The 15710-nt window shown below is 37.8% G+C and overlaps 1 protein-coding gene across 1 annotated transcript in view; it reads left to right on the plus strand.

The window, feature by feature from the left end:
• Positions 1-5122: 5122 nt before the first annotated feature.
• Positions 5123-15710, plus strand: part of LOC130200345 (zinc finger protein 595-like) — a gene marked incomplete at its 5' end in the record, with an annotated part of 26985 nt that continues 16397 nt past the window's right edge. Inside the window, one exon of the mRNA XM_056424562.1 lies at positions 5123-6679. Coding sequence (XP_056280537.1) covers positions 5123-6397 — 1275 coding nt within the window. The remainder of the gene's footprint in view (positions 6680-15710) is intronic.

Here is a 15710-nt window from a genome sequence, read left to right on the forward strand (position 1 = left end):
CAGAAAGAGATGGAGAGGAAGTCGGATCCAGATCAGATCCAGAAAGTCCTTTACAACCGACTGCTGATGAGACTTCCCAATCCTCTGAATGTGAGACTGATAACAGTAATGATTGGAAGGAGACTCAGGAACCTCTGTCTCATGTAAACCCTTTGCAAAACAATGAAGTACTTGAAAGTGACGTGGACTGTAATACTGGAAAAACATCAATTTGCTCCTCTGGAAGCTTTGGCCACAAGAGACATCCGAAGAGACACTCTGGAGTCAAAACAGGAGAGAAACTATTCAGTTCAGTTTGTGGTAAAACATTCAGACAAGAACACAATCTGAAACTACACTCAACTGTCCACACTGGAGAGAAACTATTCAGTTGTTCAGTTTGTGGTAAAACATTCAGACAAGCACACAATCTGAAACTACACTCAACTGTCCACACTGGAGAGAAACTATTCAGTTGTTCAATTTGTGGTAAAACATTCAGACTAGCGCACAATCTGAAAGAACACTCAACTGTCCACACTGGAGAGAAACTATTCAGTTGTTCAGTTTGTGGTAAAACATTCAGACAAGCGAACACTCTGAAACAACACTCAACTGTCCACGATGGAGAGAAACTGTTCAGTTCAGTTTGTGGTAAAACATTCAGACAAGCGCACAATCTGAAAGAACACTCAACTGTCCACACTGGAGAGAAACTATTCAGTTGTTCAGTTTGTGGTAAAACATTCAGACGCGCGCACATTCTGAAACTACACTCAACTGTCCACACTGGAGAGAAACTATTCAGTTGTTCAGTTTGTGGTAAAACATTCAGACTCGCGAACACTCTGAAACTACACTCAACTGTCCACACTGGAGAGAAACTATTCAGTTGTTCAGTTTGTGGTAAAACATTCAGACTAGCGAACACTCTGAAACTACACTCAACTGTCCACACTGGAGAAACTATTCAGTTGTTCAGTTTGTGGTAAAACATTCAGACTAGCGAACACTCTGAAACTACACTCAACTGTCCACACTAGAGAGAAACTATTCAGTTGTTCAGTTTGTGGTAAAACATTCAGACAAGCGCAGAGTCTGAAACGACACTTAACTGTCCACACTGGAAAAACAAATTAGTGGTACATTTTTCTTTAAAAAATTATCTCTTCTCTGTGATTTAAGAAAATCACTATTGCATTGATAAGATCATCAGAAATAAATGAGACATGGTTAAATACTTAAAAACCGGAGGGTTGAATAAATAAGTTCATTCAGCTACGTTGTTGTTGTTCATGAAAAGGTTGAAGAAGTTTTCTCTGCCAGTCTTGACCCTATATGAGTGAACACTGAGTGTTTTATGAGTTCACAGTCTGTGACATCACAGTCGAGGGTTACGCAGGTGTGTGTGTGTGTGTCTGTCGATATATAAAAAATTAACTGAACTGAATATGTGTGATCATTTGACCTGAAGCACAACCGGGCCCTGTTTCTCGTACCTGGCTAACGTAGTTAGCTGGATCATTTTCAGGATGAGATCACAAGTGAGGCTTTTCGGTTCAACAAAGCAAGTTTGGAACTAGAATGGGCACTCGGTAGAGCGCATACCTTTGCATATCACAATATTGGGCATTGAATTATGTACATTTTGGCATTAGTTGCATGCCAATTGGATAAAAATTGACCGCTATGGTAAAAATATTTTGACCTTTTTATGACCTTTGACCCGATCGATCCCAAAATCTAATCAAATGGTCGCCGGATAATAACCAATCATCCCACCAAATTTCATGCGATTCGGTTTAATACTTTCTGAGTTATGCGAGTAATACGCATACAAATAAATTATTCAACATTTGGAAAAGACAGCATCAGTATACTGATGCTGTATTTTCCGACTGTGCCAGAGAGGGTTACTATGACAACAAGCTTGTAATTGAAGTGTCACAGTGTAGAACAACACACCCTGTTCTTACTCCCTTCACCGCTGTCTGATCCAGAACTCTGGATACATGCATGACGACGGCATTCAGATCATAAACATAACACTTTGAAACATCAAGCCATTAAATATGATACATACTGTATGTATTAATATTTAATGTTTTCTGGGCAAGTGTGTCAAACCAGTTTCTTCTTCCATAGTGTTGTAGTACATTTTTCATAACATAGTATTTCAAGATCTCTAAACTGGCGGTCCACATGTGGTCCTCGTTACCTTCGCATTGAAAATGTGAAAGGTTATGTTTTGATCGCTGTGTATTTATTTGTATGCGTGTTATTCGCATAACTCAAAAAGTATTAAACGAAATCGCATGAAATGTGGTGGGATAATTGGTTATTATCCGGGGACCATTTGATTAGATTTTCGGGTCGATCGTGTCAAATGTCAAGGTCAAGGTCATGAAAAGGTCAAAATCTTCATTCATTTTTATAGTTGATTTCTAGAGGACAAAAGACAACAAGTTGTATCTTTAACATATAGTGTTGGTTTCCTATCTATTTCCATAATTAGTTGGAATGCTTCAGCAGTCAAACTATTGTTCTTGTCTTCTTTATTAAACTTTTTATTATTCTATTTATTCCATACCCTATAGAGGGGGAAGACTTTTCATATTTCAAATGTTTCAAATTTGTATATCTTTAAATACTTTAATGCTATTTTTGGTTCATCAGATCCTATGGAGTAAACTTTAAAAAGCTTACAGTATCTTCATATTTTCAGAAAATTCAGCAATTTAATTTTTTTAATGTTCACATAGATTTCCCCTATTGTATATTTTCAAATATTTGTTGTCTTTTTCAAATTTTTAAATGATTAATTTTTTTTATGGAATAAAAAATTAATGGGATCCAATGGTGGAAATCTTCAAATCTGCTTAAACTTGTTAAACTTTAAAAGCTAACAATATCGGCATACATTCAGCTAATGAAACAATTCCACCTTTAAAATGTTGACCAAATTGTGAGCTATAACTTTATTATTCAGCTTTTTTTGAAAGCTCTTATAGTTATTTAACTGTCCCTGTTTTAGTTTTATGTGTTTTTCTGCTCCTCCTGGAGTTTTCAATGGGTGTGTGTGGGGAAGTCTAGAGCTGTGACACATACTGCAAGTTTATCTTTATGATACACCTTTAGGTCGTTTTAATCAGATCCCAGAAAAGAGATAACATTACTCCTTCATGAGCTGCTCCGCACTGGCTCTCTGTTAAATAAAGTTAGTGTCCTAACTTACAAAGTCTTGATTGGTGATGCACCATCATATCTTATAATTAGATCTGAATCAGGTTCACCTGGTCCCGCCCCTAGAGATGCTGCTATAGGCTTAGAGGCTGCTGGGGGATGCTTAGGATACACTGAGCACCTACCTCCTCTTTTCTCTCACCTTATGGATGAATTTACATCTCTCCATCACACTTTACTCTGATGTGAGGTCAAAGGTCAGGGATGTTTTGTGTGGAGATTTTAAAGCCTTCTGAGGCACATTTGTAATTTTTTGATATTGGGCTGTATAAAACAAACTGAATTGAAGGGTATAGGAAATTATCCTTTTACTTATTTTAGGAATTTATGTTTACATATTTGTAAGCTGACGACATGACATTCCTGGCGATGTATTGTAGAACATAAGTGGTCCGGTCAGGCTCCTGCAAAGCGTCACAGCTCACAAGGCTTTGTTTTCCAGTTTTAACATAGAATGGAAAAAAGCCATAGCTAAGCCAGAGATGAAATGGGCCTTGCGGTTGGCTGACTGACAGTTCCAGAGGCCTCCTGTGACAAGGTGCTGGGTGTGAGTAGAACGGGTAGGAAAGATGTTTCTTTATAACTTTAAACTGTCGGAAACAATTCTGGAGGAAGTATTCACATCATGTACTGAGGTAGAGTTACAGGTACTGTACTGCAGTATGTAAACACGTTCATACTTTTTATTATGATACATCACAAAGGTACATATTGTACTTTTTACTGTAGGCTACTACACCTCAGAGGTACATGGTGTACTTTTCAGATGACAGTTTTTCTTCCTCTTTCTGTGTCATGACTTGTTGATTTCACTTCTGATTTTATTTTGTTCAGGTTCTCCCAAAAGAAACCTGTCCTTACTCATTGATAAACCTCTTGAATATTACAGTTCAATATGAGATTCTTAAGATGTATACATGTATTGTATTATTCTGCACAGACGTCCAGCAGCTGTTGGTGACTAAACCAGAGGTTCCCTCTGAGCAGCATGACTGGAGCTCCAGTCTGGACCAGGAAGACCCAGAGCCCCCACACATTAAAGAAGACCAGGAAGACCCAGAGCCCCCACACAATAAAGAATGCCAGGAAGACCCAGAGCCCCCACACATTAAAGAAGACCAGGAGGACCCAGAGCCCCCACACATTAAAGAAGACCAGGAGGACCCAGAGCCCCCACACATTAAAGAGGAACTGGAGGACCCAGAGCCCCCACACATTAAAGAGGAACTGGAGGACCCAGAGCCCCCACACATTAAAGAGGAACTGGAGGACCAGGAGGACCCAGAGCACCCACACATTAAAGAGGAACTGGAGGACCAGGAGGACCCAGGGCCCCCACACATTAAAGAGGAACAGGAGGAACTCGGGATCAGTCAGGAAGGAGTGCAGCTTCAAGCGCTGGAGGAGGCTGGTATCAAGTTCCCATTTGCTCAGTTCTCAAAGTCCACTAAAAAAACAAAACATTTGAAAACAGAAAGAGATGGAGAGGAAGACGGATCCAGATCAGATCCAGATAGTCCTTTACAACCGACTGCTGATGAGACTTCCCAATCCTCTGAATGTGAGACTGATAACAGTAATGATTGGAAGGAACCTCTGTCTCATTTAAACCCTTTGCAAAACAATGAAGTCCTTGAAAGTGACGTGGACTGTAATACTGGAAAAACATCAATAAGCTCCTCTGGAAGCTTTGGCCACAAGAGACATCCGAAGAGACACTCTGGAGTCAAAACAGGAGAGAAACCAATCAGTTGTTCAGTTTGTGATCTAACATTCAGACGAGCACACAATCTGAAACGACACTCAACTGTCCACACTGGAGAGAAACTATTCAGTTGTTCAGTTTGTGGTAAAACATTCAGACTAGCGCACAATCTGAAACTACACTCAACTGTCCACACTGGAGAAACTATTCAGTTGTTCAGTTTGTGGTAAAACATTCAGACAAGCGCACAATCTGAAACTACACTCAACTGTCCACACTGGAGAGAAACTATTCAGTTGTTCAGTTTGTGGTAAAACATTCAGACTAGCACACACTCTGAAACGACACTCAACTCTCCACTCTGGAGAAAAACTATTCAGTTGTTCAGTTTGTGGTAAAACATATAGACGCGCGCACAATCTGAAACAACACTCAACTGTCCACACTGGAGAGAAACTATTCAGTTGTTCAGTTTGTGGTAAAACATTCAGACGAGCACACACTCTGAAACGACACTCAACTGTCCACTCTGGAGAAAAACTATTCAGTTGTTCAGTTTGTGGTAAAACATATAGACGCGCGCACAATCTGAAACAACACTCAACTGTCCACACTGGAGAGAAACTATTCAGTTGTTCAGTTTGTGGTAAAACATTCAGACAAGCACACACTCTGAAACGACACTCAACTGTCCACACTGGAGAGAAATTATTCAGTTGTTCAGTTTGTGGTAAAACATTCAGACAAGCGCACAATCTGAAAGAACACTCAACTGTCCACACTGGAGAGAAACTATTCAGTTGTTCAGTTTGTGGTAAAACATTCAGACAAGCGCACATTCTGAAACTACACTCAACTGTCCACACTGGAGAGAAACTATTCAGTTGTTCAGTTTGTGGTAAAACATTCAGACTCGCGAACACTCTGAAACTACACTCAACTGTCCACACTAGAGAGAAACTATTCAGTTGTTCAGTTTGTGGTAAAACATTCAGACAAGCGCAGAGTCTGAAACTACACTCAACTGTCCACACTGGAGAGAAACTATTGAGTTGTTCAGTTTGTGGTAAAACATTCAGACAAGCGCAGAGTCTGAAACTACACTCAACTGTCCACACTGGAGAGAAACTATTCAGTTGTTCAGTTTGTGGTAAAACATATAGACAAGCGCACAATCTGAAACGACACTCAACTGTCCACACTGGAGAGAAACTATTCAGCTGTTCAGTTTGTGGTAAAACATTCAGACTAGCAAGCAATCTGAAACTACACTCAACTGTCCACACTGGAGATGAACTATTCAGTTGTTCAGTTTGTGGTAAAACATTCAGACAAGCACGCAATATGAAACGACACTCAACTGTCCACACTGGAGAGAAACTATTCAGTTGTTCAGTTTGTGGTAAAACATTCAGACTAGCGCACACTCTGAAAGTACACTCAACTGTTCACACTGGAAAAACAAATTAGTGGTACATTTTTCTTTAAAAAATTCTCTCTTCTCTGTGATTTAAGAAAATCACTATTGCATTGATAAGATCATCAGAAATAAATGAGACATGGTTAAATACTTAAAAACCGGAGGGTTGAATAAATAAGTTCATTCAGCTACGTTGTTGTTTATGTTGTTGTTCATGTTGTTCATGATAAGGTTGAAGAAGTTTTCTCTGCAAGTCTTGACCCTATATGAGTGAACACTGAGTGTTTTATGAGTTCACAGTCTGTGACATCACAGTCGAGGGTTACGCAGGTGTGTGTGTGTGTGTGTGTCTGTCGATATAAAAAAAATTAACTGAACTGAATATGTGTGATCATTTGACCTGAAGCACTACTGGGCCCTGTTTCTCGTACCTGGCTAACATAGTAAGCTGGATCATTTTCAGGATGAGATCACAAGTGAGGCTTTTCGGTTCAAGAAAGCAAGTTTGGAACTAGAACGGGCACTCGGTAGAGCGCATACCTTTGCATATTACAATATTGGGCATTGAATTATGTAAATTTTGGCATTAGTTTCATGCCAATTGGATTAAAATAGACCGCTATGGTAAAAAGAAGATGTTGACCTTTTCTTGACCTTTGACCCGATCGATCCCAACATCTAATCAAATGGTCCCCGGATAATAACCAATCATCCCACCAAATTTCATGCAATTCGGTTTAATACTTTCTGAGTTATGCGAGTAACACGCTTACAAATAAAGTTGTCAACATTTGGAAAATAGAGCATCAGTATACTGTGTAGACTCTATACTGATGCTGTATTTTCCGACTGTGCCAGAGAGGGTTACTATGACAACAAGCTTGTAATTGAAGTGTCACAGTGTAGAACAACACACCCTGTTCTTACTCCCTTCACCGCTGTCTGATCCAGAACTCTGGATACATGCATGACGACGGCATTCAGATCATAAACATAACACTTTGAAACATCAAGCCATTAAATATGATACATACTGTATGTATTAATATTTAATGTTTTCTGGGCACGTGTGTCAAACCAGTTTCTTCTTCCATGGTGTTGTAGTATATTTTTCATTACATAGTATTTCAAGATCTCTAAACTGGCGGTCCACATGTGGTACGCTTTACCTTCGCATTGAAAATGCAAAAGGTTATGTTTTGATCGCTGTGTATTTATTTGTATGCGTGTTATTCGCATAACTCAAAAAGTATTAAACCAAATCGCATGAAATTTAGTGGGATGATTGGTTATTATCCGGGGACCATTTGATTAGATTTTCGGATTGATCGTGTCAAAGGTCAAGGTCAAGGTCATGAAAAGGTCAAAATCTTCATTCATTTTTTTTTGATTTCTAGAGGACAAAAGACAACAAGTTGTATCTTTAACATATAGTGTTGGTTTCCTATCTATTTCCATAATTAGTTGGAATGGTGGAAATCTTCAAATCCGCTTAAACTTCTTAATTTTAAAAGCTTACAATATCGGCATACATTCAGCTGAAGAAACAATCCCACCTTTAAAATGTTGACGAAATTGTTAGCTATAACTTTATTATTCAGCTTTTTTTGATAGCTCTTATAGTTATTTAACTGTCCCCGTTTTAGTTTTGTGTTTTTCCGCTCCGCCTGGAGTTTTCAAAAATAAAGGTCATAGTATAGTATGCCAAAATATGTCAAAATAAAGGTCATAGTATAATATGCCAAAATATGTCAAAATTAAAGTCATAGTATAGTATGCCAAAATATGTCAAAGTAAAAGTCATAGTTTAGTATGCCAAAATATGTCAAAATAAAAGTCATAGTATAGTATGCCAAAATATGTCAAAATTAAAGTCATAGTATAGGATGCCAAAATATGTCAAAGTAAAGGTCATAGTATAGTATGCCAAAATATGTCAAAATTAAAATCATTGTATAGTATGCCAAAATATGTCGAAATAAAAGTCATAGTATAGTATGCCAAAATATGTCAAAATAAAGGTCATAGTATAGTATGCCAAAATATGTCGAAATTAAAGTCATAGTATAGTATGCCAAAATATGTCGAAATAAAAGTCATAGTATAGTATGCCAAAATATGTCAAAAATAAAGGTCATAGTATTGTATGCCAAAATGTCAAAATAAAAGTCATAGTTTAGTATGCCAAAATATGTCAAAAATAAAGGTCATAGTATATATAGTATGTCAAAATATGTCAAAATAAAAGTCATAGTATAGTATGCCAAAATATGTCAAAAATAAAGGTCATAGTATTGTATGCCAAAATGTCAAAATAAAAGTCATTGTATAGTATGCCAAAATATGTCAAAAATAAAGGTCATAGTATATATAGTATGTCAAAATATGTCAAAATAAAAGTCATAGTATAGTATGCCAAAATATGTCAAAATAAAAGTCATAGTATAGTATGCCAAAATATGTCAAAATTAAAGTCATAGTATAGTATGCCAAAATATGTCAAAATAAAAGTCATAGTTTAGTATGTCAAAATATGTCAAAGTAAAAGTCATAGTTTAGTATGTCAAAATAGGTCAAAATAAAAGTAATAGTTTAGTATGCCAAAATATGTCAAAAATAAAGGTCATAGTATAGTATGTCAAAATAAAAGTCATAGTATAGTATGCCAAAATATGTCGAAATAAAAGTCATAGTATAGTATGCCAAAATATGTCAAAAATAAAGGTCATAGTATTGTATGCCAAAATGTCAAAATAAAAGTCATAGTTTAGTATGCCAAAATATGTCAAAAATAAAGGTCATAGTATATATAGTATGTCAAAATATGTCAAAATAAAAGTCATAGTATAGTATGCCAAAATATGTCAAAAATAAAGGTCATAGTATAGTATGCCAAAATATGTCAAAATAAAAGTCATAGTATAGTATGCCAAAATATGTCAAAATTAAAGTCATAGTATAGTATGCCAAAATATGTCAAAATAAAAGTCATAGTTTAGTATGTCAAAATATGTCAAAGTAAAAGTCATAGTTTAGTATGTCAAAATAGGTCAAAATAAAAGTAATAGTTTAGTATGCCAAAATATGTCAAAAATAAAGGTCATAGTATAGTATGTCAAAATAAAAGTCATAGTATAGTATGCCAAAATATGTCAAAATAAAGGTCATTGTATAGTATGCCAAAATATGTCGAAATTAAAGTCATTGTATAGTATGCCAAAATATGTCAAAAATAAAGGTCATAGTATAGTATGCAAAATATGTCGAAATTAAAGTCATAGTATAGTATGCCAAAATATGTCGAAATAAAAGTCATAGTATAGTATGCCAAAATATGTCAAAAATAAAGGTCATAGTATTGTATGCCAAAATGTCAAAATAAAAGTCATAGTTTAGTATGCCAAAATATGTCAAAAATAAAGGTCATAGTATATATGGTAGTATGTCAAAATATGTCAAAATAAAAGTCATAGTATAGTATGCCAAAATATGTCAAAATAAAGGTCATAGTATAGTATGCCAAAATATGTCAAAATAAAGGTCATTGTATAGTATGCCAAAATATGTCGAAATTAAAGTCATTGTTTAGTATGCCAAAATATGTCAAAATAAAGGTCATAGTATAGTATGCCAAATATGTCAAAATAAAGTCATAGTATAGTATGCCAAAATATGTCAAAATAAAGGTCATAGTATAGTATGCCAAAATATGTCAAAATAAAGGTCATTGTATAGTATGCCAAAATATGTCGAAATTAAAGTCATTGTATAGTATGCCAAAATATGTCAAAATAAAGGTCATAGTATAGTATGCAAATATGTCAAAATAAAAGTCATAGTATAGTATGCCAAAATATGTCAAAATAAAAGTCATAGTATAGTATGCCAAAATATGTCAAAATAAAGGTCATAGTATAGTATGCCAAAATGTCAAAATAAAAGTCATAGTATAGTATGCCAAAATATGTCAAAATAAAGGTCATAGTATAGTATGCCAAAATATGTCAAAATAAAGGTCATAGTATAGTATGCCAAAATATGTCGAAATTAAAGTCATAGTATAGTATGCCAAAATATGTCAAAATAAAGGTCATAGTATAGTATGCCAAAATATGTCAAAAATAAAGGTCATAGTATAGTATGCCAAAATATGTCAAAATAAAGGTCATAGTATAGTATGCCAAAATATGTCAAAATAAAGGTCATTGTATAGTATGCCAAAATATGTCGAAATTAAAGTCATTGTATAGTATGCCAAAATATGTCAAAATTAAAGTCATAGTATAGTATGCCAAAATATGTCAAAATTAAAGTCATTGTATAGTATGCCAAAATATGTCAAAATAAAGTCATTGTATAGTATGCCAAAATATGTCGAAATAAAGGTCATAGTATAGTATGCAAGATATGTCAAAATTAAAGTCATAGTATAGTATGCCAAAATATGTCAAAATAAAGGTCATAGTATAGTATGCCAAAATATGTCAAAATAAAGTCATTGTATAGTATGCCAAAATATGTCGAAATTAAAGTCATTGTTTAGTATGCCAAAATATGTCAAAAAAAGTATTTATGTATCCATGTATAAAGTCAGGGATGTTATTGTAATAAAGTCTAGAAATTGAAAATATTGGGTCAAAATAAATTAAAAGAAAAGATTAAAAATGTCAAAAAAATCATTGTATAGTAAACAAAAACAAAATTAAGCTTGAAGGGATGAAAATAATCAAAATTTTAAAGGGCATTTTATAAAGAAAATATGTAAATTTTAAAGTTATTTTATTTATTTAAATATATTTAAGTTTTTTTATTGTAACAAAATAGTCCCAAAATTTTTGGGTTTTATAGTTTTAGGGGGAAAGAAATTGTTAAGTTCATGTTATGCCCAAAATATGTTTTTAAAAGATAGATCAGAACTTTTTAGGCGATACACTGCCATTCCGGCTAAACCTGTTTTTGCTAGCCCCTGAAATAAATGGACAGGCTTTTTTGGAACAGCAAACACTAATTAATATCCATTCAAATCAATGTGAGGACTAAGCCCTTCCTAGCAAATTCAAAAGTATTGGGCTTTGAATAATTTAATGATAGATTGGAAATGCGAAAAAGCATGGTGTTAGAGTAATCTGCCAGGAACATGGAAACTTGGGAAGGTATTGAAAATATTAAACAAAAACATCTTATGTTTTCAATTGTCCTTTTAATACTCTATTTGTATTCCCGGGGAAGGATTCTTTTTTTTAAATTTTTCGTTTTTTCCCATTTTAAATGATAGTTTTCCCATTGTTTTGGGGGGTTTTAGGGAGTTTTGGGGGTAGATCGGTTTGTTTAAGTTGCTATCAAAAAAACTGGGAATTTTTAAAAGTTTTGGGATTGACCGAAAAGAACAGTCACACCTGGCAAGGGCAAAGGTTTCCTCCATCAGCCGGGCTCGCTTGAAAGGAAATGGACATCGGACTTTCGGTCTTACCACAAAGCACTTTTAAACTCCAAGAAACCCCCAAAAAAAACAGATTGAAGCCAAAGCCATGTATTTCAAAAAATTCACTGAAAAAAACAGATTTTTGGGAACATTTGTAAATGGAAAGGAAAATCTGGATTTTTGGGAAAATTTGATGGCCTTGAGGGGTTATCTTCACTCACCCGCCTGTGGTCATGGAGTCGGAAACTGGTCATGGATAAAATTCCAGAAGGGTTTTTTCATTAATAATCAAATCCTGTCCTTCGGTTTTTAAAAAAAACATCTAAACGTCCACCTAAGGTCCTCCTCTTTTTTCTTCTCCTGGAAAGGTTTCCCCTTTCCAGTTTTTGGGTTTTCCTATTCCGAAATTGAGGGCAAACATGCATGGGTACAGACGTGCACTGAGGCCAAAAATTTTAATTTGTAATATGAAAAAAAACCCGAATTGTTAAGCCACAACCCCTTTTGGGTAGTGGAGGAAAAAACAGTCACACGGGCCCGGAAAGGTTTTCCTCCCTCGGCGGCAACCAGAGAAGTAGGCTGGACACCAGGAGGTTGTTTTTGGCCATCCTTACGTCGAAGGGGTCCATGGTTTAAAACTTTCCCAGGAAACGAGTTTAAGATTTAAAGCCGAGGCACCTTTGTGATTTTCCCAACAAAATATCAATAAAAATTTTTACCCGATTTAGCACAGCCCCTGGGGTGGAAAAACCCCCTGAAATTCTATTTTGAAGGTTTGGTTGGCCTTGATGGGACCAGGTCACCTCCATGTTTTTAGTTCTGTAAAAGCATGAAACAATAAAAATGGCCAATCAAAAAGGGTTAAAACCCGTTTTTCAATTTTCCACAAAAAGACAGTTTCCCCTGGGGGACAAAAGTGTTTCCCAAGAGTTTCTAACAAAACTTTCTCAAACCGTCCAAATTTCCAAAAACCCTTTTCCCTGGGTTTTCTCTTTGGGCCCGTTCCCATCCTGGAGGCCCTTTTGGGGGTTTAGTCCTTTCTCCTGTGGGGGCCTCGTCCTCTCTCTAAGGCCCTTCAGCCCTGCTCTTGATGTCCAAAACCTGCCACCCCGGGGGAGTGGGGAGGCAGGCTGGGAGGGTTTAATTTTCAACCGGGGTGATTGTCAGTCTTTTTAATCATAAAAAGGTCCGGGCCAAAAATGATTGACCACCTCTTGGCCCGCTCCTTTCCAAATCTCCAGGCAAACCTTTAGGCCGGGCATAGCTTTGGGCCGTCCTGGTGCAACAGGTTAAAACCCGGGGGGAGAAACCTGGTTACCTGCCGCTCCCTTTTTTGCCATCATGGCATGAATGGTCCCGGCAGGTTCTTCGGGAGGGGGCATGAAGGTTTCCAAGCCCCTTTTTAAGGGTTACATGGATAGTTCTTTCCCCTGGGCACTGACTTAAAAAATTTTTTCAAACCTTCCTATCTGGCTGCAAGAGAAGAAGGGATTCCCTGGACCAAAAAAACTCCTTGCTGAATCAGGCGTCCGGTTTTTAACGGCCCTCTTGGGTTTCCCGCTCCCTTTTCCAAAGGGACAGGTCCATCCGGGTTTTCTTGTCAATCAAATTCTGTAAGCCTTTGTGAGCAGGCAGAAACCGGTAATAGTTAGAACCGAACCTGCTTCTTGGCAAAGGTTTGGCCAGTTTTTCCGGTTTTTGGGCCTCCTTTTGGGGTTTTTTTAAAGCCCGCCCATTGTTTTGTGGGGATTTTCCCAAAGTTTGTCTGGACAGCCTTCAAAATTTCTTGGGTTCCCAAGCTGCTGGGAAAACTCAGCACCTTTGCCTTCCAGGGACTTTCAGTCTGGGGGCTTTAAAAAACTGTCCACAATGGCAAAGCATACCTTATTTTGAGCCTTTATTCATAAAGGTGGACTGGGTTTGGGGCAGGGATCTGACTGGGCCTCCAGGAGTCCTTTTCCTTGATTCCCGGGCCAAAGGGGAACCTGCAATACCTTTGGTCCAGGGTCAAAATGGTGTGGGCTAACTGCAAGAGGGTGATTTGCACAAATTTTTAAATTGTTTACTTTTGGAAACCTTAAAAGAGGCCCTTTTCCCGAAAATGGGGCCCTTACCAATTTTCTATTCCTACATTCACATTTTAATTTAACTTTCCTTTATTCGTCTCAGCATTTTACAGGCCTTCCAACCTTTTTTGAGATATTCCAGGCTTTCAAAAGTTCAACAGGTGTGGCACCGGGAATGAAATAATTGTTATCCCAGCTTTTTCCTTTCCCCCCCAGCTGGGAACAGGTCAAACTGCATGGCCGGGCAGGGTTCTTCGGCACCTTGGGCTTGAAACCCAATGATTTTTTTAAGAGGTTACTGGGATATTTGCCCCCCCTTTCCTCTTCCTGGTTGCCGAAATTTTAATTGGCAACCCTTTTAATTGTTCTAGGTGCAAGTGCCAAACATTCCCAGGGGCACAAATGACCTTGCCCTGGGCTGAATCTCTTAGTTTGCTGCCTGGTTGGGAATGCCCTCGCTCCCGGTTTCTCCATGTCCTTCCAATGGGAGTCCAACCTCTTTCACATGGCTCAACAAAGGTTTTATGGGGACAGCTTACTTCCCAAATCTCTTTGGCTTCTGGGCCCCTTTTTGGTCAACAGGCAATGAAACCGGGCCTAGAATTGGGGTGTACGCTGCCCGCCATTTTTGTCATTTTCACATGGGTTTGGGGTTTTTAAAGACCAGTATGGAATGGTTCCATGCAATGAAGCCGACCAGTTCTCTTTAATTTGGCATAAAGTTCCCTTTGGGGGGTTGAATTTTCCTGGGTTCCCCCTGAAGAGGAAGAGTTTTTTACCATTTGGCCCTTCCTTTTTCAGGATGGCTGGGGAGGTGGCTTCAAACCCAAGATGTACTGGTTTCCGGGACTCTTGGAAAAAAATTTCCTGCCTATTCCTTAGATTTTGTTGCAAAGGTAATTTTTCTGGGTTGGTCGATCTGCACTCTGGCGCTTTGGGGGGTCCTTATTTTAGTCTCTGGCCAAAGTCTAAATCTTCCCCCTTTGGCTTTTCTACCCCAATTGGGCTCCTACAGTTGTGGGCAATGCAAGAGCAATTCGTGAAAGGTTTACAAAAATTTATTTTCCAAATTTTAATGAAAAGCCATTTTCCCAAAAATGAGGAAAAGGCCTTTCAAATTATCAAAGTTTCCCTTTAAATCCTCCTTGTGCTTTCTGGGGTCCTGCAACTCCCGCTGTTTCCCTTTCCTGTCTTTCGTCAGCCCCCTCTCAATTGGCCCTGTGGTGAAATGGTTGAGGGACTGAGCTCACCAAGGCTGTACTGAAATGGAGAAAGTAAAATTATGTCTATGTTTAATTTTTTGGGGCCTTTCTTTGCTCAACCGTAACTTTAAACTTCCTCCAGCAGCCAAGGGCCGCAGCTCCGTTCAATTAACAAAGATTCTTTAATTGAAAAAAATTGGGCCCTTAGTTTTTAGTTAGTTTACCCTGGGGTTATTGGTGTCTCTGGCAAAAACCCCTGGTATGTCTTAAAAATGTTTTTCCCGGATGGCCTCTGTAAAAGGGTTTTTTGGGAACTTCCTTTCAAACAACTTGCCCATCATTTTTGATTCCGAGTTTCTGGGCGTGGGGGTCTTATTTGAAGGCCGTGCATCGCCCACCCGGCCCCGGACCACCCGTCATTGGGTTTTTTCTGGTTTGCACGCCCATTTTGGATGTGGCTCCCAGTGTAACACCCCACTCCCGGGGTTTCCGGCTCTTGCCAAGGTTGATCCTCTTTTGTGGGCCGGGGGCTGGTAAATTTCTGTGGGAAACCTTTTGGCATTTGGGCAAACCCCCTTTACGGGTGACATTTCTCCCGGGGAAACCCCCCTTTTAACGTGTTGTCCCCTTGCCAATTATTTTTTAAAAGCCGAAATGCCCGGGGGCATGATGC

The sequence above is a fragment of the Pseudoliparis swirei genome, chromosome 10 (genome assembly GCF_029220125.1).
Source record: "Pseudoliparis swirei isolate HS2019 ecotype Mariana Trench chromosome 10, NWPU_hadal_v1, whole genome shotgun sequence".
Lineage (NCBI taxonomy): Eukaryota > Metazoa > Chordata > Actinopteri > Perciformes > Liparidae > Pseudoliparis > Pseudoliparis swirei.